At 43.6% G+C, this 25,036-nt stretch overlaps 1 protein-coding gene across 1 annotated transcript in view; it reads left to right on the top strand.

The window, feature by feature from the left end:
- The first annotated feature begins 630 nt into the window (after positions 1–630).
- LOC126091960 (uncharacterized) overlaps positions 631–25,036 on the top strand; it is a 387,115-nt gene continuing 362,709 nt past the window's right edge. The window contains exon 1 of the mRNA XM_049907303.1: positions 631–744. Within this exon, the coding sequence (XP_049763260.1) occupies positions 670–744 (75 nt within the window). The 5' untranslated portion in view covers positions 631–669. The remainder of the gene's footprint in view (positions 745–25,036) is intronic.

The raw sequence follows: 25,036 nt of genomic DNA, 5'->3' as shown, positions 1-25,036 counted from the left end.
TATCGAATATGCTTGGTGAATGATTCTGACTCTATGTGTGTGTGTGTGTGTGTGTGTTTGTGTTTGTGTGTGTGTGTGTGTGTGTGTGTGTGTGAGAGAGAGAGAGAGAGAGAGAGAGAGAGAGAGAGAGAGGATTTCACACGAATGTTATACATTGCGTCTCATTTTCCAATTCCGAGCCATGCAATTGTTAATTCTTAGACGCACCTGTTATTTGGTTCTTCACTTTCCCCCTGTATCGTCACACACAATAAACCCAAAATCTTGGGACGAATAATCCGGTAAACAAAAGTTACACACCAACGTAGCACTCGTCAGCTGTGGTCTTTTGCACTAAATCGTTAGTCTGCTAAAATCAGCGATGCTGTTTGGTTTGTAAAGACTAGGGGTTTGTAATTTGTGTAACAAAAAATTACCAGATTCACTACATATTTACAGGTGTTCCTAAATCGAATCGTTCACAATATGACACGCGCGAATCGAAGTTAGCCTAGAATCGAATGGTGTCCTATTGGTCGATAGCTATCGACCACCTTCGTGCGGTCGGTGCAGTCGATTGTGTGTGTGTGTGTGACAGCCGCGGCGGCGTGCATAGGCGTGTTTGAACGCAGCCAGTAAGTGCGTAACCTGATTAAGCGTCTCAATCTCTCGTTTCCTACGACGTGCAACATGAGCCGCTTTCATACGTGGAACATCGCGATTGTAGCTGGCGTCATCATGTTAGAATGTGGCGGCTTTTCACAGGTACTGTTGTTCCTCATCCACAACACTTGTATGTTCACCGTATTTGCAGGGCGTACGATCGAGATAACGTATTTATTTCCGTTCTACCCGCTGCAGAATCCAGTAACGCCTTTCTGGCATTAACCTCTTCTCGTGCCTGCCTCCATCAAAATTTTACTCGGTTCTGTATAGTGACCGGCTAACAACAGTTTCGTCGCTCCATACATTAACATCGTTTCCAGTTACATTCAAGGATATCGCATGGGAAGAAAAAATTGTTACACGCCTGCATGCAATCTTTATTAGACTTCATCTTTACAGTCGCCACGGGAACGATATGTAGGAAGATAAAGCATATTCTTAGATTTCGCTCTGACAAACTGTTTGTGGAATTACTGAAGTAGGTTATCTCGAGATATAACGCCTTATACACATGGAAGAACAAACAATGTTTGGAGAAAAGTAGCCGGAGATAGTTAGGAGACGATATTATTTGTTGCTGAGAATATTTATTCAAAAATTACTTCGTGTGTGCCGGCCGGAGTGGCCGAGCGTTTCTAAGCGCTACAGTCTGGAACCGCGCGACCGCTACGGTCGCAGATTCGAATCCTGCCTCGGGCATGGATGTGTGTGATGTCCTTAGGTTAGTTAGATTTAAGTAGTTCTAAGTTCTAGGGGACTGATGACCTCAGAAGTTAAGTCCCGTAGCGCTCAGAGCCATTTGAACCATTTATTTCTTGTGTACTGAACTTGGGTGACAGCTCTGATTTGTAAAACATCTTGAGAATGTTTATAATTAGCTATGTAAAGAGTGTAGCAAGAAAATAGCGTTTCAATCTATAAAACGAATATTTATGGAAATCAGTTGTGAATGATTAGAAGCAGAATTTCAAAATGGAACATAGAGAATCCCCAGGATCTGAGCTAACTCATAACTGTTGAAAACTTTATCTGATAATCACCAAAGACACTAATGGCACAACTTAATCGCAGGTACCCATTGCCTATATATATGCGAAGACTTTCTGTATTCATATCTTTAGTAGTTTTTCACGTGTACTGGTAACACAAGAAAAAACTTCGGGGACTGAAGACACATCGCTACTTGAGTTTCTTAGAGCTCAGAGCCATCTGGTATTTTCAGTTGCAAGGAAGTTTTGACGAATAGCGGCGAAATAATTTTCAGATTTCACGACAAATAGCTCTGCCTGCCCTTGCTACTAGGCAATATCCTTTAAACGTTTGGCTTCCTACCTTTGTCTTTGTGGCAGGATTGGGTACCAGTTCGCTTGTGTGTGTGTGTGTGTGTGTGTGTGTGTGTGTGTGTGAAGTGAAGTGTCCTGGAGATACAAAATTTCTCGTAATTTATATTGCGTATCTTACACATTTTTGTTTCCTTCAGAATATGATCCTTATATGAGACATGGTTTTGTAGCTATAAAATGTCGTCCGACACAAGCTGACGAGTTTGATTAATAGTTTTACCTGTGATATGCAATAAGCAGTTTTTTTAAGTATATAAATTGAATTAGCTTTCTAAAATTAATACGTACAACTTCAACTTGAAAAAGCAATTTTACCACTCAAGCTGTTTCTGAAAGTTTCGGGGTCAATATCAAGCAGCGCTTGATATTGTAGTCACCTCATGTACAACTTTGCCGAAGTATGTACTTTTAAAAATTAATTTTTTAATTCTGCTGTTTAAGTTATTTTGACAAAGTTTAAGAGATATAGACTCTACATAAACTCTGTGAAACTTTACTAGTCAGAACGACAAGAGTAACAGCAGCCACTCAGTTTATTAAAGAAACGTCTTTATTTAAGCAGTGACGCACAAATATGAAGGTAATTCATTGAAAATTAGGAATATTATGGTTTTTTACGAAGGTGCAAGAAAAATGGTTGTTTCTGTGGTTTTCGACATAATCACCCTGCATTTCGTCACACTTGGTTTACTTGCCTGTAAGCTCATAGCTGCCAACACACAGTTTGGCGTTGCTCGTAACTGTTTCCTCATCATATTCATGATCTCACTGTCAACTGCAAACCCGACGCCGCAAAAAAAAGTTTCAAAATTCCCAGCATGTAAAACTTTCATTGCATTATCGACGACGGCGCCCGGTACACACCGCTTGCAGCACGGCACTTTTGTCTCCCGCTTGTGCGCCGTCGGGTGAAATCTGTCTCCATCGCTCACGGTCTCTGGTTGGAAAGAAGGGGGGGGGGGGGGGGGGACGCTCACATACACTCAACCAAATGACGCTAAAATTATGGTGCCTATTCGTCCCATTTATATCGGGACAGTACTCAAAAAAAAAAAAAGTCCCACTGATGTACACTCGCCCAGAGCTAAGGTATCATTCTAGTTTCAAATCGATATGATACGTGCCGTGACAGTTGACGGTAAACAGTAAATTGGATACATTTTTCAGATATTGTATGTGTTGCCTGTTCAATACACTGACGGGGAAAAAAATCGCAGCACCAAAAAATAATGAATGTGGAGTACTGAAATTTCTGGAATACATTTGTCTAGGTAACATATTTAAGCGATTAATACTGTTATATCACAGGTTAATGCCAGCACAATATAAGCCATTGCAAATGGGACATACTGGTAGATTAATAACAGGTGTAAGCATGCAAACGTGGATGAAATGTTTCGTACGAGTGCCGGATGTCAGTTTGTGGGATGGGGTTCAACGCCGTTGCAAATGGTCGGTCAATGAAGGGACGGTCAATGCTGTTTGTGGATGACACTGAAAGTGTTGTCCGATGATGTCCCATATGTACCCGACTGGAGACAATTCTGGTAATCGAGCAGGCCAAGGCAGCATGTGGACACACTGCACAGCATGTTGGATTACAACACTACAGTATGGAACCGCGCGACCGCTACGGTCGCAGGTTTGAATCCTGCCTCGGGCCTCGGGATCTCGCGTAATGATCACAACGAAAAGATCCGAGAAATTAGAGCAAATACGGAGACTTACAAGCAGTCGTTCTTCCCACGCACAATTCGTGAATGGAACAGGGAAGGGGGGATCAGATAGTGGTACAATAAGTACCCTCCGCCACACACCGTAAGGTGGCTCGCGGAGTATAGATGTAGATGTAGATGGATGTGTGTGATGTTCTTAGGTTAGTTAGGTTTAAGTAGTTCTAAGTTCTAGGGGACTGACGACCTCAGAAGTTAAGACCCACAGTACTCAGAGCCATTTGAACCATTTGATTACAACAGCTGTATGTGCGAGGAGCGTTATCCTGTTGGAAAACACTCCTGGAATCCTGTTCATGAATGGCAGCACAACAGGCCGATTCATCGGACTGATGTGTATACAAAGTTGTATTCGTGATGCGTGGCATAACGACGAGAGTGCTCCTGCTGTCGTCCATAATTGCACTCCAGACCCTAACTCCAGGTGAGATAGTGTGTCTAGCACTCAGATAGGTTGGCTGCAAGCCCTCAACTGGCCTCCTAATCAACATACGGCCATCACTGGCACTGAGGCAGAACCAGCTTTCATCGGAAACCATAAGACCTTTGCCCAGCGTTCCAGTGAGTTCTCGCTTGACACCACTGAAAACGCAAATGGCGGTGGTTGGGGTCACGCTACAGGGCGTCTGGCTCGGAGCTGCCCTTGAAGTAGCCGATTTGTAAGAGTTCGTTGCGTCACTGTTTTGGCAACTGGTGCTCAGATTGCTGCTGCAGGTAAAGTACGATGCGACAGAGCCATACCGCCGAACACTACGATCTTCCTTCTCGGAAGTGACTACGTGGCAGTCGGAAGACATTCTCGTAACCAGCGCTGCTAGCAAGCATTCCTGCCAAGTCTTTCTGCAGAATAGCAGAAGGAACATCCAGCTTCTCGTAGACCTATTACACGACCTCGTTCAAACTCGGTGAGGTGTTGCACGGCGTTTTTGTCGCCTTAAAGTGTGTGTGAAATCTTATGGGACTTAGCAGCTAAGGTCATCAGCCCCTAAGCTTACACACTACTTAACCTAAATTATCCTAACGAGAGAACCTCCCCATCGCACCCCCCTCAGATTTAGTTATAAGTTGGCACAGTGGAGAGGCCTTGAAAAACGGAACACAGATCAATCGACAAAACACGAAGAAGTTGTGTGGAACTATGAAAAAAATAAGCAAAATATTTCAAACTGAGTAGTCCATGCGCAAGATAGGCAAGATCAAGGACAGTGTTAGCCAAGGAGCGCCGAGGTCCCGTGGTTAGCGTGAGTGGCTGCGGAACGAGAGGTACTTGGTTCAAGTCTTCCCTCGAGTAAAAAGTTTAATTTTTTATTTTCAGACAATTATTATCTGTCCGTCCGTTATGTTTTCATCACTTTTTTTTGGAGTGATTATCACATCCACAAGAAAACCTAAATCGGGCAAGGTAGAAGAATCTTTTTACCCATTCGTTAGTGCCTTCAGTAGTTTGAATCTTTTATTTAGCTGGCAGTAGTGGCGCTCGCTGTATTGCAGTAGTTCCAGTAACGAAGATTTTTGTGAGGTAAGTGATTTGTGAAAGGTATAGGTTAATGTTAGTCAGGGCCATTCTTTTGTAGGGATTTTTGAAAGTCAGATTGCGTTGCGCTAAATAATATTGTGTGTCAGGTTAAGCACAGTCGCGTATAAAATGTTCTAAGGGGACGTTTCATATGGCGGCCCTGCCAGGATATGAAACGTCCCCTTAGAACAAATTATACACGACTGTGCTTAACCTGACACACAATATTATTTAGCGCAACGCAATCTGACTTTCAAAAATCCTTACAAAAGAATGGCCCTGACTAACATTAACCTATACCTTTCACAAATCACTTACCTCACAAAAATCTTCGTTACTGCAATACAGCGAGCGCCACTACTGCCAGCTAAATAAAAGATTCAAACTATGGAAGGCACTAACTACTGATAGGGATAGTTAGCAAATGAAAGATATTAATAGAGAACAAACAATGTATTTACCTTAATAGTCATAATATATATAGCAGTTCATGACAAATTACAAAACTCCGCCATTTCTCTCCCCACATCCACCACTGCTGGCGGCTCACCTCCAACTGCGCAACACTACGCTGTGTTCACATCCAGCTGCCGCTGCCCAGCACTACAATGGCAGACAACAATGCAAACTAGCCACAGACTGCACACAGCACAGCCAGTGATTTTCATACAGAGCGCTACGTGGCATTACCAATATAAAAATCTAAACAGCCTACTTACATACTTGATGTTGCCTATCTTGCACATGGACTACTCAGTTTGTGTATTTTGCTTATTTTCTTCATAGTTCCACGCAACTTCTTCCTGTTTTCTCGATTGATCTGTGTACCGATTTTCAAGGCCTATCCAGTATGCCAACTTATGACTAAATCTGAGGGGGATGCGATGGGGAAGTTCCCTTGTAAGGACAAACACACACACACACACACACACACACACACACACACACACACACACATCCATACCCGAGGGAGGTCTCGAACCTCCGCCAGGACTAGCCGCACAGTCCATGACTGCAGCGCCCATAGACCGCTCGGCTAATCCCGCACGGCTGCCGCCTTAAAGGCATTCTTCACTAACAACAACTCACAATGTCAAATCTCAAATGTAACTGACGCTCACGAGTTTTACAGCGCTAATTTATATCAAACCTCATCGGCATCCACTTAGTGCCGCTACTAGCACTTCTCTTTTACGACTGAAGTGAAACTGGAGTAGACATCGTCTTTCAGATTATAAACACGCCTACCAACTTTAGTTTATGTTGCACAACTCCTTCTTGGTGTTACCATTTTTTTCGTCATTGTATATGGCAGCGATTCTGCCTGGTTGTGAGGATATCCAGAAGATATATTTATGTCATTTTAACAGGTGTAGTAACGTATATCGATTTATAACTAAACTGCTACCGATATTGCCCGAAATTATTGGCTACAAAATTTCATATGCGTGGTTTCACTTTTGTAAGTCGCTCTCCTACTACCTTAATGTTAGTTAACGAGTTGAAATGCCCATGTTTGCACGTTTCTAGTGGACGGTTATTTTTGTACCTTGCGGCACTGCCAAGCGGTAAAAATGGGCCTATCATTATTGGAATTATCTGAGAAATTATTATCTATACAAAAAGTCATTAGGGTTGTCTGTAGAATTCTTGTGGAGCTAGTCGGAGTTGGTCCCCAGCTCGTGGTCGTGCGGTAGCGTTCTCGCTTCCCACGCCCGGGTTCCCGGGTTCGATTACCGGTGGGGTCAGGGATTTTCTCTGCCTCGTGATGACTGGGTGTTGTGTGATGTCCTTAGGTTAGTTAGGTTTAAGTAGTTCTAAGTTCTAGGGGACTGATGACCATCGATGATAAGTCCCATAGTGCTCAGAGCCATTTGAACAATTTTTATTCGGAGTTGTGATCATTGGCAAATAATTTTTTTATAACATTAAAGTTTTCACGAACAATATTTGTTTTCGCGAAATACTGCAAAACTGTACAAATTTGGTACAGAAAACTCCAGAACCAAAACATATCTATCAAGAACTACGAAAAAACTTATATTTCTCGAAAGTCGCGTGCCAGTTTCACCGCACTCAGACTACTCCGCGATAATGCCCGATGCCGACATCAGACCACATAGTTTTGATTCAAGGATATACCATAATTGAAGCTGCTCCGTTGTCGATTGGTCGGCTACCTGGAGATGAGCAGGAAGCTCGTAAGAAGAATACCTAGCGTTACCGAGGAGATTTTACAAACAAATATTCCCGTAAGAAAAAGATGTCGTATTGTATCGGCTTCTGGCATCTTCGCATGCATACATTTATCTCGAGAGCAAATGACAACTGATGAAGATAGATTCCACCTGAGGCAAAAAATCTGCTAGTGGGCAGTGCGACGGCGCAGTGACACAAGCGACGAATGTGCCTGTGATTTCGATTGATAAAATGCAAAACAGCGAATAAAACATTTCAATGCGGCTATTTCGATTTCTAATTCGTTACTGGCTATCTCACAATAAATTACACACGAAGTTTTACTCGATATCGCTTCATTTGTAGTTTTTGATCCACCAAATTGGATCCGCCATTTTGAATTTTTCTAATTCCGACATCAGATTCCTAATAAACGACCCAAGTAACCTAAAAAGTAGATAGGTTTTCAGGATTTTACGTCCATTTTCCTACTATGTGCAGGTTTTGAAGCGAGTTAGCCTACTGAACGCCGTCCTGAAAGGTTTTCTGGGGACTCTCAAATGTCCTGCTTTTTTGTGATTCCTCTTGACTAAAGTATTTGGCCTTACCGGATGTTTGATTTGAAATTTACTGCGCTATGAAGCGCCACTTGTACACTTGGCAACTTGCTCCTCAACCTTTGTTTATTTACTGTTAAAGTTTTGCACTGTTGATACTACCGATTCATGTTCACTGTTTCATCATGTCGAAATGAGAGTGTAATTTTAACAGGGATACATAAGTGAGTTTACTTTTATCACGGGCAGTGGATAAAGTGTGTACAATGCACATCGTGCAAGTCAAACATTGCTATTGGACATGGTGGAAAGGTGTGATATTGTGAATCACGCCAACTCGAAGGAACATCGCGCAAGTGTTAAACGAAAACGCTCTTCTTGACAAAATGTAGTGCCAGTGCAGCAGAATGATTGTCAAAAGTCGTTTGAGTTCATTTGAGTGCATGATACAAAGGTAAACTTCTATACCCATTAAAATTTTTGGGTACAATTTGTGTCTCTTTTTCCCCTTACTTTGCTTAGTTTAGAAAAAAACTTTTAAAATTTCCACGTCTTTAATAAAAATGAAATAGACGCCCTATGCTAAATTGACATGACATAACCGCCCTTGAATCTTATTGGCCAGCGTGTCTTTTTAATTAGCTGCATCCACAGCTCTCCCCCAGCTCGAACATTACGTGTTTGTTTTTCCTACTCATCCGCATTTTCTTAAATTTTTCCACAGTTACAGCTAGCTGTCATTCATTACACCAGCTAGAAATTTTGTCGAAGTCCTCCTACAGTCACTCAACTTCAACACTTCCCGTAAACTACAGTGTCTTCAGCAAACAACTGCAGTTTGGTGCTCCCCCCTGTCCTCGCCAAATATTTATATATACACAGAATAACAACGGTCCTGTCACACATCCCTGGGGCACACAATACTCTTGTCTCAGATGCAGCCAACTCATTCGGCTCATATTTGGCAGGCAGCTTGTGCGCGACCGAACGCGAAAGACTGTAAGATACTCGACAACCCCCCCCCCCCCCCCCGTTTCTGAAAAAGATATCCCTAAAGTTCATGATGTGCAATCGACTCGGAATTGACGAGATCGATAGATTATTGAAAACCGAACATTGGTCGTCAACATATATGGGGGCCGCAAACGCATATTTTCCTTGAAACCGATGGAAAAACTTTTTCGACTGCCGCTTATGTACTGGTATGGTAGGCGCTGCTAATTGAAAGCGCCAATGCTGTAGCGACCAAGGCATTTTACTACGAAGCGGGGAACTTATGTTCGATTCTTAGCTGCAATCTACATTTTTTTTATTTGTATTTTTTACGCCTCGAAACTGGTAGGACTAGAACGGTTAATAAGGTACGTAAATCAATAGAGAATAATAACTAAACAGGCAAATAAATTTCTCAAACGACTTCTATTAATAAAGAATTAACATGTTAAGCCTCTTCGTAAGAAAGCAATTCCGAGTAAGGCTACTGCGAAAACGAGCACTCGACGCAAGTTATAGCATAAGGAAGAAAAACTAACCCTTGTCGCGGTCGATAGCGTCCTTAAAGCGGCCCCTCCCGCCGGAGATTAGAGTCCTCTCTCGGGCATGGGTGTGTGTTGTTCTCAGTATACGTTAGTTTAAGTTAAAGTAGTGTGTAGTAAGTCTAGGGACCGATGACCTCAGCAGTTTGATCCCTTAGGAATTCACACATATTTGAACATTTTGTACTTAAAATAATAACACATTCATACACGGCGCAATGTTCTATCGTAGTGTCTGAAAAATTGTTGCCTACAGTTTCCCCGTGCTTATAAGAAACTAATGATTAATTTGGCCCTTGGGGTACAGAAGAGGCCAATCCCTTAAGAAACTCGTCAAAGAATGTTCACTTCACTTGTTCCAAGTCCGGGAAATAGAAAAAAAACATATCTTGAGAACATTTTAAAATCACACGTTGCTGATAACAAATTTTGAATGGTACAGCGCGCCTGTGGTGGACAAAATAACTCGAGCGGTCTAAGGCGCTACCGTCATGGACTGTGCGGCTGGTCCTGGCGGAGGTTCGAGTCCTCCTTCGGACGTGGGTGTGTGTGTTTGTCCTTAAGATAATTTAGGTTAAGTAGTGTGAAAGCTTAGGGACTGATGACCTGAGCAGTTAAGTCCCATAAGATTTCATACACATTTGAACATTTTGACAAAATAACACCGTCTTGTATGATAGCTTCTTTATAAATGACGAGGGTCCTTGGACGGTAGAAAGAATGTCGCCAGGCTTTACACCTGAGTGCCACCCATGTGATGTTTATTTTTATAGCCAAGTTAAAAATTTTATTTCTAGGCTCCAAAATTGCTGTCTACTTGTGGAAACCCAGGAGGAACTGCACAACCGAGCGGATGTAATAACGATTCATAGCATAATCCACGGTCCGCTTTCAGCACCGATTTTTGCAGGCAGTGTTATAGTATGCGTGGTATGCATCAAAACGAAGCCCCGAAAAAGAAATATTTTTAAATACAAACCAAATCTGTATTCGTGCTAACCATCGGAAGGGATGCTGTAGATGCGCGAAGATTGCATTCCTTAGATGTTCTTGATGGAAGTCTTCGAATGTTCATATGACAAGTATATTCCACCCAACTGTTCGAAGGAAACTGATAGCATGTAACACAGTGAGAGAAAGACACCGTAAATCGACCAGGTTTAAATTTTTAATTCCTTACTAATCCAAGTCGTTTGATAAATTTATTTGGCTACTCTTTTATTAGCCGTCATTGATTTATTTACTTTATTGGCCTCTCTATGCCTACCAGTTTCGAGAGGGAAGAAAAATAAAAACCTACAGACTGCAACTGGGAATCGAACTCGTGTTCTCTGCTACGCAGCCAGATGCCTTGGTCACTACACCAGTGACGCTTTCGTTGAACAGCGCCAACCTTAATGGGTACGTAAGCGGCCCTCTTTTATGTTGATGAAAAGTTGACAAAATGCTCAAGTATCAATTATCAATCGATCCTGTCAATTCTGAGTAGATTACCTGTCACAAACTTTAGGTGTAATTTTGTCAAAAAGGGGTGGGGATTGGGGAGGGGGTGTTGACCCAAAATTACTTAATTTTTAGCTTTAAAGACCCGTCGACAACAAGATCATGAGAGATGATGTCCCAGCTCTGTTGGACAAGGAAAGGAGAGAGAGAGAGAGAGAGAGCGAGTTTGAAAGGCTAGAGAACGGAGCTCAATACACAGTACTCCAGTGTATCTACCACTGGGCCATACATTGGAGGCTGAGTGGTACGCAAGTTACGAAGATTAAAGTACACTCCTGGAAATGGAAAAAAGAACACATTGACACCGGTGTGTCAGACCCACCATACTTGCTCCGGACACTGCGAGAGGGCTGTACAAGCAATGATCACACGCACGGCACAGCGGACACACCAGGAACCGCGGTGTTGGCCGTCGAATGGCGCTAGCTGCGCAGCATTTGTGCACCGCCGCCGTCAGTGTCAGCCAGTTTGCCGTGGCATACGGAGCTCCATCGCAGTCTTTAACACTGGTAGCATGCCGCGACAGCGTGGACGTGAACCGTATGTGCAGTTGACGGACTTTGAGCGAGGGCGTATAGTGGGCATGCGGGAGGCCGGGTGGACGTACCGCCGAATTGCTCAACACGTGGGGCGTGAGGTCTCCACAGTACATCGATGTTGTCGCCAGTGGTCGGCGGAAGGTGCACGTGCCCGTTGACCTGGGACCGGACCGCAGCGACGCACGGATGCACGCCAAGACCGTAGGATCCTACGCAGTGCCGTAGGGGACCGCACCGCCACTTCCCAGCAAATTAGGAACATTGTTGCTCCTGGGGTATCGGCGAGGACCATTAGCAACCGTCTCCATGAAGCTGGGCTACGGTCCCGCACACCGTTAGGCCGTCTTCCGCTCACGCCCCAACATCGTGCAGCCCGCCTCCAGTGGTGTCGCGACAGGCGTGAATGGAGGGACGAATGGAGACGTGTCGTCTTCAGCTATGAGAGTCGCTTCTGCCTTGGTGCCAATGATGGTCGTATGCGTGTTTGGCGCCGTGCAGGTGAGCGCCACAATCAGGACTGCATACGACCGAGGCACACAGGGCCAACACCCGGCATCATGGTGTGGGGAGCGATCTCCTACACTGGCCGTACACCACTGGTGATCGTCGAGGGGACACTGAATAGTGCACGGTACATCCAAACCGTCATCGAACCCATCTTTCTACCATTCCTAGACCGGCAAGGGAACGTGCTGTTCCAACAGGACAATGCACGTCCGCATGTATCCCGTGCCACCCAACGTGCTCTAGAAGGTGTAAGTCAACTACCCTGGCCAGCAAGATCTTCGGATCTGTCCCCCATTGAGCATGTTTGGGACTGGATGAAGCGTCGTCTCACGCGGTCTGCACGTCCAGCACGAACGCTGGTCCAAGTGAGGCGCCAGGTGGAAATGGCATGGCAAGCCGTTCCACAGGACTACATCCAGCATCTGTACGATCGTCTCCATGGGAGAATAGCAGCCTGCATTGCTGCGAAAGGTGGATATACACTGTACTAGTGCCGACATTGTGCATGCTCTGTTGCCTGTGTCTATGTGCCTGTGGTTCTGTCAGTGTGATCATGTGATGTATCTGACCCCAGGAATGTGTCAATAAAGTTTCCCCTTCCTGGGACAATGAATTCACGGTGTTCTTATTTCAATTTCCAGGAGTGTATAATTACTTAAAGGGAAACCAGCCGCTGGAACTCAAGAATACCATGATGTGACAACACAGTTCACTAAAACTCATGTTAACAGCATATTGTGGCTCCGCTGCGCAATCTGGTGACCCTTTCTCGAAACATGGTTCCTTGTGGTCTGCTCACAGCACGTCGCTGTACCACTCACACCTTTTCGGGATGATTGTGTTAACCTCCGCCTCACTGCCTGTTCTGCTTTTCATACCTGCGAATAATAGAGACATAAGACATTCTTGGTCAACAACATCAGTAACAGCGCAGTGCCATAAGCTGGGCAACACACATTGATAAGCCAAAACATTATGTTAACTGCCCACCGAGACATTGGTTGCCGCCTTGTGGCGCTGTGGGCACGTGATGCGGTAACTAAAGTATGTAAGCGGTCCAGACAGGGACGGGGGCTCACCCTAGCGAATATACGGACTGCAAATGGGAAAATTTATTCAGATAAGCGACTTTGACAAAGGGCAGATTATCATCATGCAAAGCCTGCGAACGAGTATCTCGAAAACGACGAAGCTGGTCGAATGTTCACGTGCGACTGTCGAGAGCATCTACGGAAAGAAGAAAAAGGTCAGTGAAACTACCACTAGGTGCTACATCGTAGAATGTGGGATTTGGAAACTTGTCTGCTCGGTAAAGTAGGATAGATGGTGATTTGCGACATTTTTGATGAAAGAGCTCAATGCTGGTGCACGCACAAGTATTCCGGAGGACACTGTTCGAACATGGAACTCTGCCGCAGACCACCCGTACGTGTTCACATATTGACCCAACGACATCGTGAATTACGATTGCAGTGCGCATGGGATCATCGGGATTCAGCCGTCGATCAGTGGAAACGTGTCGGCTCTTCAGGTGAATCACATTTTTGCTACACTGGGTCGATGGTCGTCTCCACTAGAGGCGTCATCGAGGTGAATGGCGGATCGAAACGTGCAGAGCGCCACAGATGTACACTGGTGGAAGGAGTATTATGCTACGGGAGATATTCTCCCACGCTTGCATGTGACCTGTGGTAGTAATGGAAGACACTCTGCCAGGTGCAAACCACTTGCAGCCCGTCATGTTTGGTGTCTTCCCCGATGGCGATGTCACCTTTCAGCAGTAGAATTGTCTGTGCCTCGGAGCCAGAACCGTGCTACAGGGGTGAACTCGTGTTGATGTCTCGGCGACCACATTGGTCTGATGTAAATCCTATGGAACCCATCTGGGTCGCTATCACCGAGTATGCAAATCAGCAGCCTGTTACTTCTGCGAATTTTATGACCATGTGTAGACGTTAAAAAAAAAAACTTATGATAACAGTTACTACATGTGTGCAAACAATATTTGTATTTTGGGGATTGTAAAATTTAGTTATGATGTTACGAAAGACATCATAATCACAAATCTGGAATCATTTAATGATCTGTAACTAACGTATGCAATGCCTGCCCAGTTAGTCGTGCGCTCTTACGTACGGCATTCCGGATTGGGAAGGAGTGCCTTGTCCCCAGCACGAATCCGCCTGGTGAACTTATGTCGAGGTCCGGAGAGCTGGCCATTCTGTGGATGGCTATTAGGCGGTTTTCTATCTGCCTCGACGAATGTGGACTGGTTCCCCTTTTCCCACCTCAGCTACACTATGTCGGCGACTGATGTGCAAACAAGTTCTCCACTTACGCGTACACCACCATTACCCTACCACGCAAACATAGGGGTTACACTCGTCTGGTGTGAGACGTTTCCTGGAGGAGAGGGGGGGGGGGGGTCGTCCACCAGGGGCTGAACTGTACAATAACCCTGAAAGTGTGGTTCGGTGTGGGGCGGCGGAGGGGTGAAGTGAACTGCGGTAGTCGTCGTGGCATTGCGGACCACTGAGGCTGCAACGGTGACGGAGCCTCTCTGTCGTTTCTAGGCCCCCAGTTAAAATACAATACAACGTATGCAACACGTTAATAATAATAATAATAATAATAATAATAATAATCCCCGTGGAGGCCCAGGAAAAGAATAGGCCTCCGGTATGTTCTGCCAGTCGTAAAAGGCGACGAAAAGAACAAACCACTAATAGGGCTAACCCCCCTTTTAGTGTGATTACTTGGTTCAGGACAGAACTAAAGAAGCCTCGGACAAGCGCCGTCATGGTCGGGGACGACGCTTGAACCCTATGCCCGCCCACAATGGTAACGACACTGCTAGCCAACTGGAAAATGATTTAAATCCAAATAGAGGTGTTTTGCAGGATATGCTTCCTGCAACCACCCTAGAAGGAAAACAAAGACAGAGGATGAGATGGTCAGATGAAGTTAATCGACACCTCATGTTCTGTTATTACCAAGCAACAAACCTAGGAACCAACACAACTGGATACAGATCACAAGTATACACAACATTTATTACCAGATACCCGGAATTAAAATTTTTAACAGAACAACGACTAGCTGATCAGATCCGTGTAGTAATAAAAAATAACAGGATACCCCAGTCAGAATTAGAAAACATCAAACAACAAGTACAACAAATACTGGAACAAAATAATGTGCAATCAGAAGAAGAAGAAAATACAGTAATGGACTCAAACATCCCAGAGCAAACAAACAAAGACCAACACGCATCAATTAAACAATCAGAGGAAAACGAAATCTTAAGACAGCCACCAGAACAAGCACAAATAGAACACAAAGAGAGACACGTGTTAGATATAGAAGAGAAATTTCAGCTGACATATATAGAATACAAAGACACAAATACAGACATTAGACCATTCTTGCATAGACCGCCAAATAACCCACAAGTCGAAACAACAATAAAAACTATCAACACAATCATACACAACAAAATAAATGAAAACACAACTATGGAAGAGTTACAACTACTGGTTTATATAGGAGCACTCACTACATTAAATATACACACTAGGCAGAGAACAGAACAAACCAACACACAGAAGAGACCCACAAAACCAGCATGGCAACACAGACTACAGATCAGAATAGAAAAACTGAGAAAAGAGATCGGACAGCTAACACAATTTATAAGAAATGAAATATCAGACAAAAAACGAAAAAGGTTAGGTAAAATCTCACAACAAGAAGCAATAGAGCAATTAGATGAAAAGAAGCAGAAATTGCAAGCATTGGCCAAACGAGTTAGAAGATACAAAAAAAGTGAAAATAGAAGGAAACAAAACCAAACATTCAACACAAACCAAAAGAGATTTTACCAAACAATGGATAACACACACATTAAAATAGACAATCCACCAAGCATAACAGTCATGGAACACTTCTGGAGCAACATACGGTCAAACTCGGTACAACATAACAGGCATGCACAGTGGATACAAGCAGAAACAGACACATACAAGATGAAGATGCCTGAAGTGATAATTTTGCAACATGAAGTCACCCAAGCAATTAATTCTACACACAATTGGAAAGCCCCTGGAAGTGATAAAATAGCAAATTACTGGCTAAAGAAGTTCACCTCAACACATTCACATCTAACTAAATTATTTAACAGTTACATTGCAGACCCATACACATTCCCTGATACACTTGCACATGGAATAACCTATCTGAAACCTAAAGATCAAGCAGACACAACAAACCCAGCTAAATATCGCCCCATAACATGCCTACCAACAATATACAAAATATTAACTTCAGTCATTACACAGAAATTAATGACACATACAACACAGAACAAAATTATAAATGAAGAACAAAAAGGCTGTTGCAAAGGAGCACAAGGATGTAAAGAGCAACTGATACTAGATGCAGAGGTGACATATCAAGCTAAAACTAAACAAAGGTCGCTACACTACGCATACATTGATTACCAAAAATCTTTTGATAGTGTACCCCACTCATGGTTACTACAAATATTGGAAATATATAAAGTAGATCCTAAATTGATACAGTTCCTAAACATAGTAATGAAATATTGGAAAACCACACTTAATATACAAACAAATTCAAATAATATCACATCACAGCCAATACAAATTAAGCGTGGAATATACCAAGGAGACTCATTAAGTCCTTTCTGGTTCTGTCTTGCTCTGAACCCACTATCCAACATGCTAAATAATACAAATTATGGATACAATATTACTGGAACATACCCACACAAAATTACACATTTGCTATACATGGATGATCTAAAACTACTGGCAGCAACAAATCAACAACTCAACCAATTACTAAAGATAACAGAAGTATTCAGCAATGATATAAATATGGCTTTTGGAACAGACAAATGTAAGAAAAATAGCATAGTCAAGGGAAAACACACTAAACAAGAAGATTACATATTGGATAACCACAGCGACTGCATAGAAGCGATGGAAAAAACAGATGCCTATAAATATCTAGGATACAGACAAAAAATAGGAATAGATAATACAAATATTAAAGAAGAACTAAAAGAAAAATATAGACAAAGACTAACAAAAATACTGAAAACAGAATTGACAGCAAGAAACAAGACAAAAGCTATAAATACTTGTGCTATACCAGTATTGACCTACTCATTTGGAGCAGTGAAATGGAGTAACACAGACCTAGAAGCACTCAATACACTTACACGATCACAATGCCACAAATATAGAATACATCACATACATTCAGCAACAGAAAGATTCACATTAAGCAGAAAGGAAGGTGGAAGGGGATTTATAGATATAAAAAACCTACATTATGGACAGGTAGACAATTTAAGAAAATTCTTTCTAGAACGAGCAGAAACTAGCAAAATACACAAAGCAATCACTCATATAAATACATCAGCTACACCATTGCAATTTCATAACCACTTCTACAACCCTTTAGATCACATAACATCAACAGATACAAAGAAAGTAAATTGGAAAAAGAAAACACTACATGGCAAGCACCCGTATCATTTAACACAGCCACACATAGATCAAGACGCATCCAACACATGGCTAAGAAAAGGCAATATATACAGTGAGATGGAAGGATTCATGATTGCAATACAGGATCAAACAATAAACACCAGATATTACAGCAAGCATATTATTAAATATCCCAATACCACAACAGATAAATGCAGACTTTGCAAACAACAAATAGAAACAGTAGATCACATCACAAGCGGATGTACAATATTAGCAAATACAGAATACCCCAGAAGAAATGACAATGTAGCAAAAATAATACATCAACAGCTTGCCATAAAACATAAACTAATAAAACAACACATTCCCACATACAAGTACACACCACAAAATGTACTGGAGAATGATGAATACAAATTATACTGGAACAGAACGATTATAACAGATAAAACAACACCACATAACAAACCTGACATCATACTCACCAATAAAAAGAAGAAATTAACACAACTACTTGAAATATCCATACCCAACACAACAAATATACAGAAGAAAACAGGAGAAAAAATTGAAAAATACATCCAACTGGCTGAGGAAGTCAAGGACATGTGGCATCAGGATAAAGTCGACATTATACCAATTATACTATCAACTACAGGAGTCATACCTCACAATATCCACCAGTACATCAATGCAATACAGCTACATCCAAATATATATATATACAACTACAAAAATCTGTAATTATTGATACATGTTCAATGACCCGAAAGTTCCTAAATGCAGTATAACATATACCGTACAGTTAAAAGGAAGTCACACTTGATCAAGGTCCGTGTCACTGTCCATTTTTGACCAGACATAACGTCTGAGAATAGAAAGAAAGAATAATAATAATAATAATTGACATTATACCGATTATACTATCAACTACAGGAGTCATACCACACAATATCCACCAGTACATCAATGCAATACGGCTACATCCAAACATATATATCCAACTACAGAAATCCGTAATTATTGATACGTGTTCAATAACCCAAAAGTTTCTAAATACAATGTAACATATACCATACAGTTAAAAGGAAGTCACGCTTGATGAAGGTCCACGTCACTTTCCATTTTTAACCAGACCTAAGGTCTGAGAAAAATAGAAATAATAATAATAATGCTTGACCCAACTGCAACCCATGCTGTCACAAATTCTTCTAAACATACCTTTCCAGTTACTAGAATGTTACTTTTGGTATTCATTATTTGAAATGATAATATTTTCAGCAACACAACAAAATCGCAATGCTGAATTAGGAAAGCCAAGACATTGATACACGTAGTTACAATAAGGACAACTTTAGTCAAGGTCATGAAAATTAAAAGTATGTTACTGAAGTTTGTCAGAGATTACGCTTTTCACTTGTATAAGCACAGATTAAGGTAAAACTTCTATTATTATTATTCAAGTTTAGACTAACGAGTTATTTACTTCGCAGAAAATCTGATATTTTGTGCTGAGAAAAATTTACTTTTGCTTTCTGGCAAATATTCTTAAACGAACATTTTTTCTCATTTAAATAATCAATCACAGCCTGAAAATCGAAATACAGAAAAAGGGGATAAGGACCCAGTTCTAGATTATGCTGACTTGGAAAAATGATCACCAGTGTCTACAGATACATTTCACTCAAAATTATATTTTTGTATACAGGGTTTTCAAAAAAGTGTCGAGTACTTTGAGAGGTGGAAGAACTCATCTAAACAAGAAAAACAAATCTAATAAACATGGGTCTGGAAACGCATACCTTCCGAGATGTGTTTGTAGGAAGGACTGTGTGACAGGTGGATGCGGATATTAGCACAGTAGTTGCATTGGCGCTCCATCAGATGTGTCGGCAGAGTATTATGATGCCTCACTCCAAGTACTCTACCTACCATAGTCAGTTGTGTGGTTCGAGTCTTGTTGAAGGCTACTATAGTTTTAGTCGTGTTTGGGGGCCTTATTGCACACCACTGTCAACTCTAAGTATGTATCATGGTGTTTTACCTTCTTCCAAACGCGGATTCACCTATGTGTTTACTGTTATTGCGCTGTTTGTACGTACAAATGGTCTAGTACATTTACATTTTCTCTCTTCCACCACTTGTTAGCAATGGAAGCCTACTAGTCGACAAGTGAAATGGCGGATTTGATATTCTGCTGAAGTTTAGCAAATGGACGTAGCCTGCGAGCCCATGTCTCCTATTGCGAAAAATATTCACAGCGCAGAGTGCCCTCTGATAAGCTGTTCGGCAGACTTCTCCAGCGTCTAAGGGGCACAGATAGCCTTGCACCTCAGAAGACTGTCGTATGCCTCATATATGACAAGACAATGGAAGGCTGCACACAGTCCACAGGCCTGACATGGAGGAGCATGTGCTACGTTCGGTGGAAGAAACCCCTGGGACCAGTGTGCGACGATTAGCACAAGAAGGCGTGTTTGCTCTCTTATCTGAGCGGTATACTTCATGAATAGTTGCTGTACCAATACCGTCTACAGCGCGTTCAGACCCTAAGACCACAGGATCATCTTTGGAGATGGCAGTTCTGTCGATGATTGTTGAAGTATGCCTCAGATCCACTGTTCACATCCAAGATTTTATTTACTGATGAGGCAGGGTTCACAAGATAAGGTGTTGTGAATTTACATAGCCAGAATGTATGGGCAAATGTAGATCCTCAAGCATTTCAGGAAAGAGGGCATCAACACCGATTCTCAATCAATGTATGGGCAGGTGCACCTGGCGATAGATTAATAGGCCCATACATGCTGCCACAAAGGTTAACTGGGGTGCATTATCCGGACTTTCACATTAATGTATTGCCTGACTTGTTGGAGGCTGTGCCACTGCAGCAAGGAATACAAATGTGGTTCATGCATGATGGCACACCAGCACACTTTCGTCATAATGCGTGTGGACGTCTAACATAGACATTTCAGGACCACTGGTATGGTCGAAGGGGCCACACACCTTGGTGTGCTCATTCCCCAGACCTCAATTCCCTAAAACTTTTGGTTATGGGGCACTTGAAGGAACTGGTCTAAGCCATGCCAACCAACGATGTGCAGACACTACAGGGTCGCTTGTCAGTGCATGTCAGCAGGTACAACAATAACTGGGTATACTTCAGTAATAGGGCAACAAAGACACAAGGACAATTTGGTAGCGCAGGTTGTCTACATTCAGGGGCAAACATACATTCAGAGGCAAACCTATTGTTCTCCTTTGATTAACAGGTCATTAACCTATTGTTCTGCTTGAAGATGTAGACCCCTGGGCTATAATGCTTCCTTTTCATTGACAGGTCCTTAACCAATTATTCCCCCACCTCCTACTCCCAATCCCTCAGGAAAACTCCAACCCACCCCCATTCTCCTCTCTGATAAAAGTACACTTTCAGGTCTGAGTTATTTGAATAGCCCTCTCACTCTTATCAGTTTGATTGATTAGCTAATTAAATTGATAAATTAATTAACCTCTCCCCCTCTGGTAAACCCTCCATCCATCCTAAACCCTCCATCCATCCCCCTACCCTCACCCCCTCCCCTCCCCTTCCCTACCCTACCTGGAAATTGGCGGCTCTGTGATGGTGAGGAAGGATGTTATGACAGGAAATTGAAGGGTAGATTGTTCATTTATATAAGAAAATCAGTTTGAAAGTGCTGGATTTCACTTACTCATCATTCAATGCTGTTTGGGAAGACGCAGATATTTTAAGAAGTAATACAATCGATCGCTTTTTTTATTACGATAGTTCAAGGAATACCGTCATGAAACACCCAGCACACGTAATGCTGTCAAGTCTTTCCATCGCGAAGCACGCACGGCCCGCTGTGCCCTGTCTACTTGGTACTTTTAAAAACCCAATCGTGACGTTAAATTCCCGATTGATGAATTTGTTTCCAATAGTTGTATTGCATGCACGCATGCGTTCAATATGGGGAGGCATGGCCAGTGCACTGCAGTGAACAAGAATGGCACTCGACAGCAAGTGGCGCATGCATAGTGATCGCGAGTTTGTGTGAGTGTCAGGATTTTTTGTCACCAGATATGTTTGGTGGAAACGCTGTCGTGAAGGAGGGCATGTACTAGACGTCGGATGTATGTAGCGCTATGATCTATTTGTGAAGGAAATTTCATTACTTGATTTGCATAACGTTTGCATGTGATACTCAAACGTTGAAAAAAATGTTTTAGAGTATTATGAAGAATGATCATTGTAAGGTGGAAATGAGTGTTTAAGTGATCTATTTGACTCCTGTAAATTCATTCATTTTCGTGTCTGGTTAGCATTTCCAGAAGGTAGCAATTCCGATGGCCTTGTTGTTTCCCTCACTCAGGTCCTGTTTTGTGCAGAGTTGTTCAAGTTGAAGACAAATTAGCAAGTGGGCCGGGTCTTGTGTTGTTCCACACGCGCAAGATATATCTCGATCAGCTGGAAGAATGCCCCATTTTCGCATGTTGGTCTTGCAAAGAGGAACGCCCACCCTAAGACGATTGAACGATCTCCAACTAGGGTAGGGCAAGTCATTTCCTGGAGCTAGCTCTTCCTTTACAGGGATATCAGGTGGTAGGTTGCTCTTCGACCTGGAGATGCGGTTAGACTCTGGTGTTCCCTTTACTGGTTGAGTCCCTTTCTCGACTTCAGTCGACGGACTACAGCCTGATGATCATGCAGTGGATGCCGGGAATCATAAGTTTGCTTAGCCCTCTCTACATCAGCAACAACAGCCCTTCTAATACACTCCTGGAAATTGAAATAAGAACACCGTGAATTCATTGTCCCAGGAAGGGGAAACTTTATTGACACATTCCTGGGGTCAGATACATCACATGATCACACTGACAGAACCACAGGCACATAGACACAGGCAACAGAGCATGCGCAATGTCGGCACTAGTACAGTGTATATCCACCTTTCGCAGCAATGCAGGCTGCTATTCTCCCATGGAGACGATCGTACAGATGCTGGATGTAGTCCTGTGGAACGGCTTGCCATGCCATTTCCACCTGGCGCCTCACTTGGACCAGCGTTCGTGCTGGACGTGCAGACCGCGTGAGACGACGCTTCATCCAGTCCCAAACATGCTCAATGGGGGACAGATCCGGAGATCTTGCTGGCCAGGGTGGTTGACTTACACCTTCTAGAGCACATTGGGTGGCACGGGATACATGCGGACGTGCATTGTCCTGTTGGAACAGCACGTTCCCTTGCCGGTCTAGGAATGGTAGAACGATGGGTTCGATGACGGTTTGGATGTACCGTGCACTATTCAGTGTCCCCTCGACGATCACTAGTGGTGTACGGCCAGTGTAGGAGATCGCTCCCCACACCATGATGCCGGGTGTTGGCCCTGTGTGCCTCGGTTGTATGCAGTCCTGATTGTGGCGCTCACCTGCACGGCGCCAAACACGCATACGACCATCATTGGCACCAAGGCAGAAGCGACTCTCATCGCTGAAGACGACACGTCTCCATTCGTCCCTCCATTCATGCCTGTCGCGACACCACTGGAGGCGGGCTGCACGATGTTGGGGCGTGAGCGGAAGACGGCCTAACGGTGTGCGGGACCGTAGCCCAGCTTCATGGAGACGGTTGCTAATGGTCCTCGCCGATACCCCAGGAGCAACAATGTTCCTAATTTGCTGGGAAGTGGCGGTGCGGTCCCCTACGGCACTGCGTAGGATCCTACGGTCTTGGCGTGCATCCGTGCGTCGCTGCGGTCCGGTCCCAGGTCAACGGGCACGTGCACCTTCCGCCGACCACTGGCGACAACATCGATGTACTGTGGAGACCTCACGCCCCACGTGTTGAGCAATTCGGCGGTACGTCCACCCGGCCTCCCGCATGCCCACTATACGCCCTCGCTCAAAGTCCGTCAACTGCACATACGGTTCACGTCCACGCTGTCGCGGCATGCTACCAGTGTTAAAGACTGCGATGGAGCTCCGTATGCCACGGCAAACTGGCTGACACTGACGGCGGCGGTGCACAAATGCTGCGCAGCTAGCGCCATTCGACGGCCAACACCGCGGTTCCTGGTGTGTCGGCTGTCCCGTGCGTGTGATCATTGCTTGTACAGCTCTCTCGCAGTGTCCGGAGCAAGTATGGTGGGTCTGACACACCGGTGTCAATGTGTTCTTTTTTCCATTTCCAGGAGTGTAGTTGGGGGAGCTATTCCAATTGACAGGGTAGTGCAAACGGATTATTTCACTCTATTTTTTGATATCGAAATTGCACCAGGTTTCCCTTTGTCTCCAGCATTAACCATAGGAATACAATATTCTGAGGAGAGATGAAACCTCCATCTTCATGTTTGGAGATATTGGTTCACACAGACAAGAGGGAGTGGCTTCTTGGGAACGACAGAGACAGGAAGCGAGCCTGGAATTTGCTGAACAACAGAATGCTGCCACTTGATGCATTGTTTGGGGGCCGCGAGGTCAAAGGAGGGCGGTATCCTGCGCGTGGTAGTTAGAACATTGGGCTGTTTTGACTTTTGTGGCGACGCCCTGACGAGAGACACGCAGGAGAGCCCAAACAGTTGCTACTATATCACACTTCATTCCATTTCCTTGTAATTTCAGTTATTATGTCATGGGGAGCAAAGGTCAGGGCGAGGTGGTTACAGTCACGATGTCTGCCCAAGTGGGGGAACTCCGTCTCCCGCAAAGTAATTAAATTAAGAATATGCATCTATATAATATTGACTTTGATTTGAATTTCGTGTCATGAGATCCTTCTTCTCCAGCACGGAGTGAGTCTTTTTCTTACAAGTATTTTCTGGGAAGGGTTGGGGAGGGACGGGGCGAGGGTTAGGAAAGGGAGGAGTGAAACGTCCTCCGGTAGTGGCATTGTGCGCTAGCTCAGTAGATCCCTTCATGTCAATGTGAGCGCACTCAGGAAAATTTTGTTGCAAGACGACACCTTCAATCTTCTGGAGTGCAGTTACATAATTAGGACATGTAGTTGCTGGATGTGAGCTTTTTCCACCAAATAAAAGTAAGTTCTAGCCCCTGAAAATTGAATTTTATAGGTAAACAGTATATCCTGTGCTATATAATTGAATTTCTTGCCGTGAGATCCTTTCTCTCCAGCACAGACAGCAGATTAGAGTCCATGGCGGAATCCATTGTCAACCAAGAATTTGACTTGGAAGGAAGATATCTCAGGTGTGTCGGTATTCCACGTGGGGTTTACTGGTTAAACAGTGTTTTGTTTGTGTTTTGGCCCCACCACAACTGACGGCACGTGCAGGCCCAGCAGGACACGAGGAGAAACAGAGATGGTTCAAATGGCTCTGAGCACTATGGGACTCAACATCTTAGGTCATAAGTCCCCTAGAACTTAGAACTACTTAAACCTAACTAACCTAAGGACATCACACACACCCATGCCCGAGGCAGGATTCGAACCTGCG

The sequence above is a fragment of the Schistocerca cancellata genome, chromosome 7, assembly GCF_023864275.1.
Source record: "Schistocerca cancellata isolate TAMUIC-IGC-003103 chromosome 7, iqSchCanc2.1, whole genome shotgun sequence".
Classification (NCBI taxonomy): domain Eukaryota; kingdom Metazoa; phylum Arthropoda; class Insecta; order Orthoptera; family Acrididae; genus Schistocerca; species Schistocerca cancellata.
Note: the sequence above shows the minus strand (reverse complement) of the source record. Positions and strands in the feature narration are given on the sequence as shown.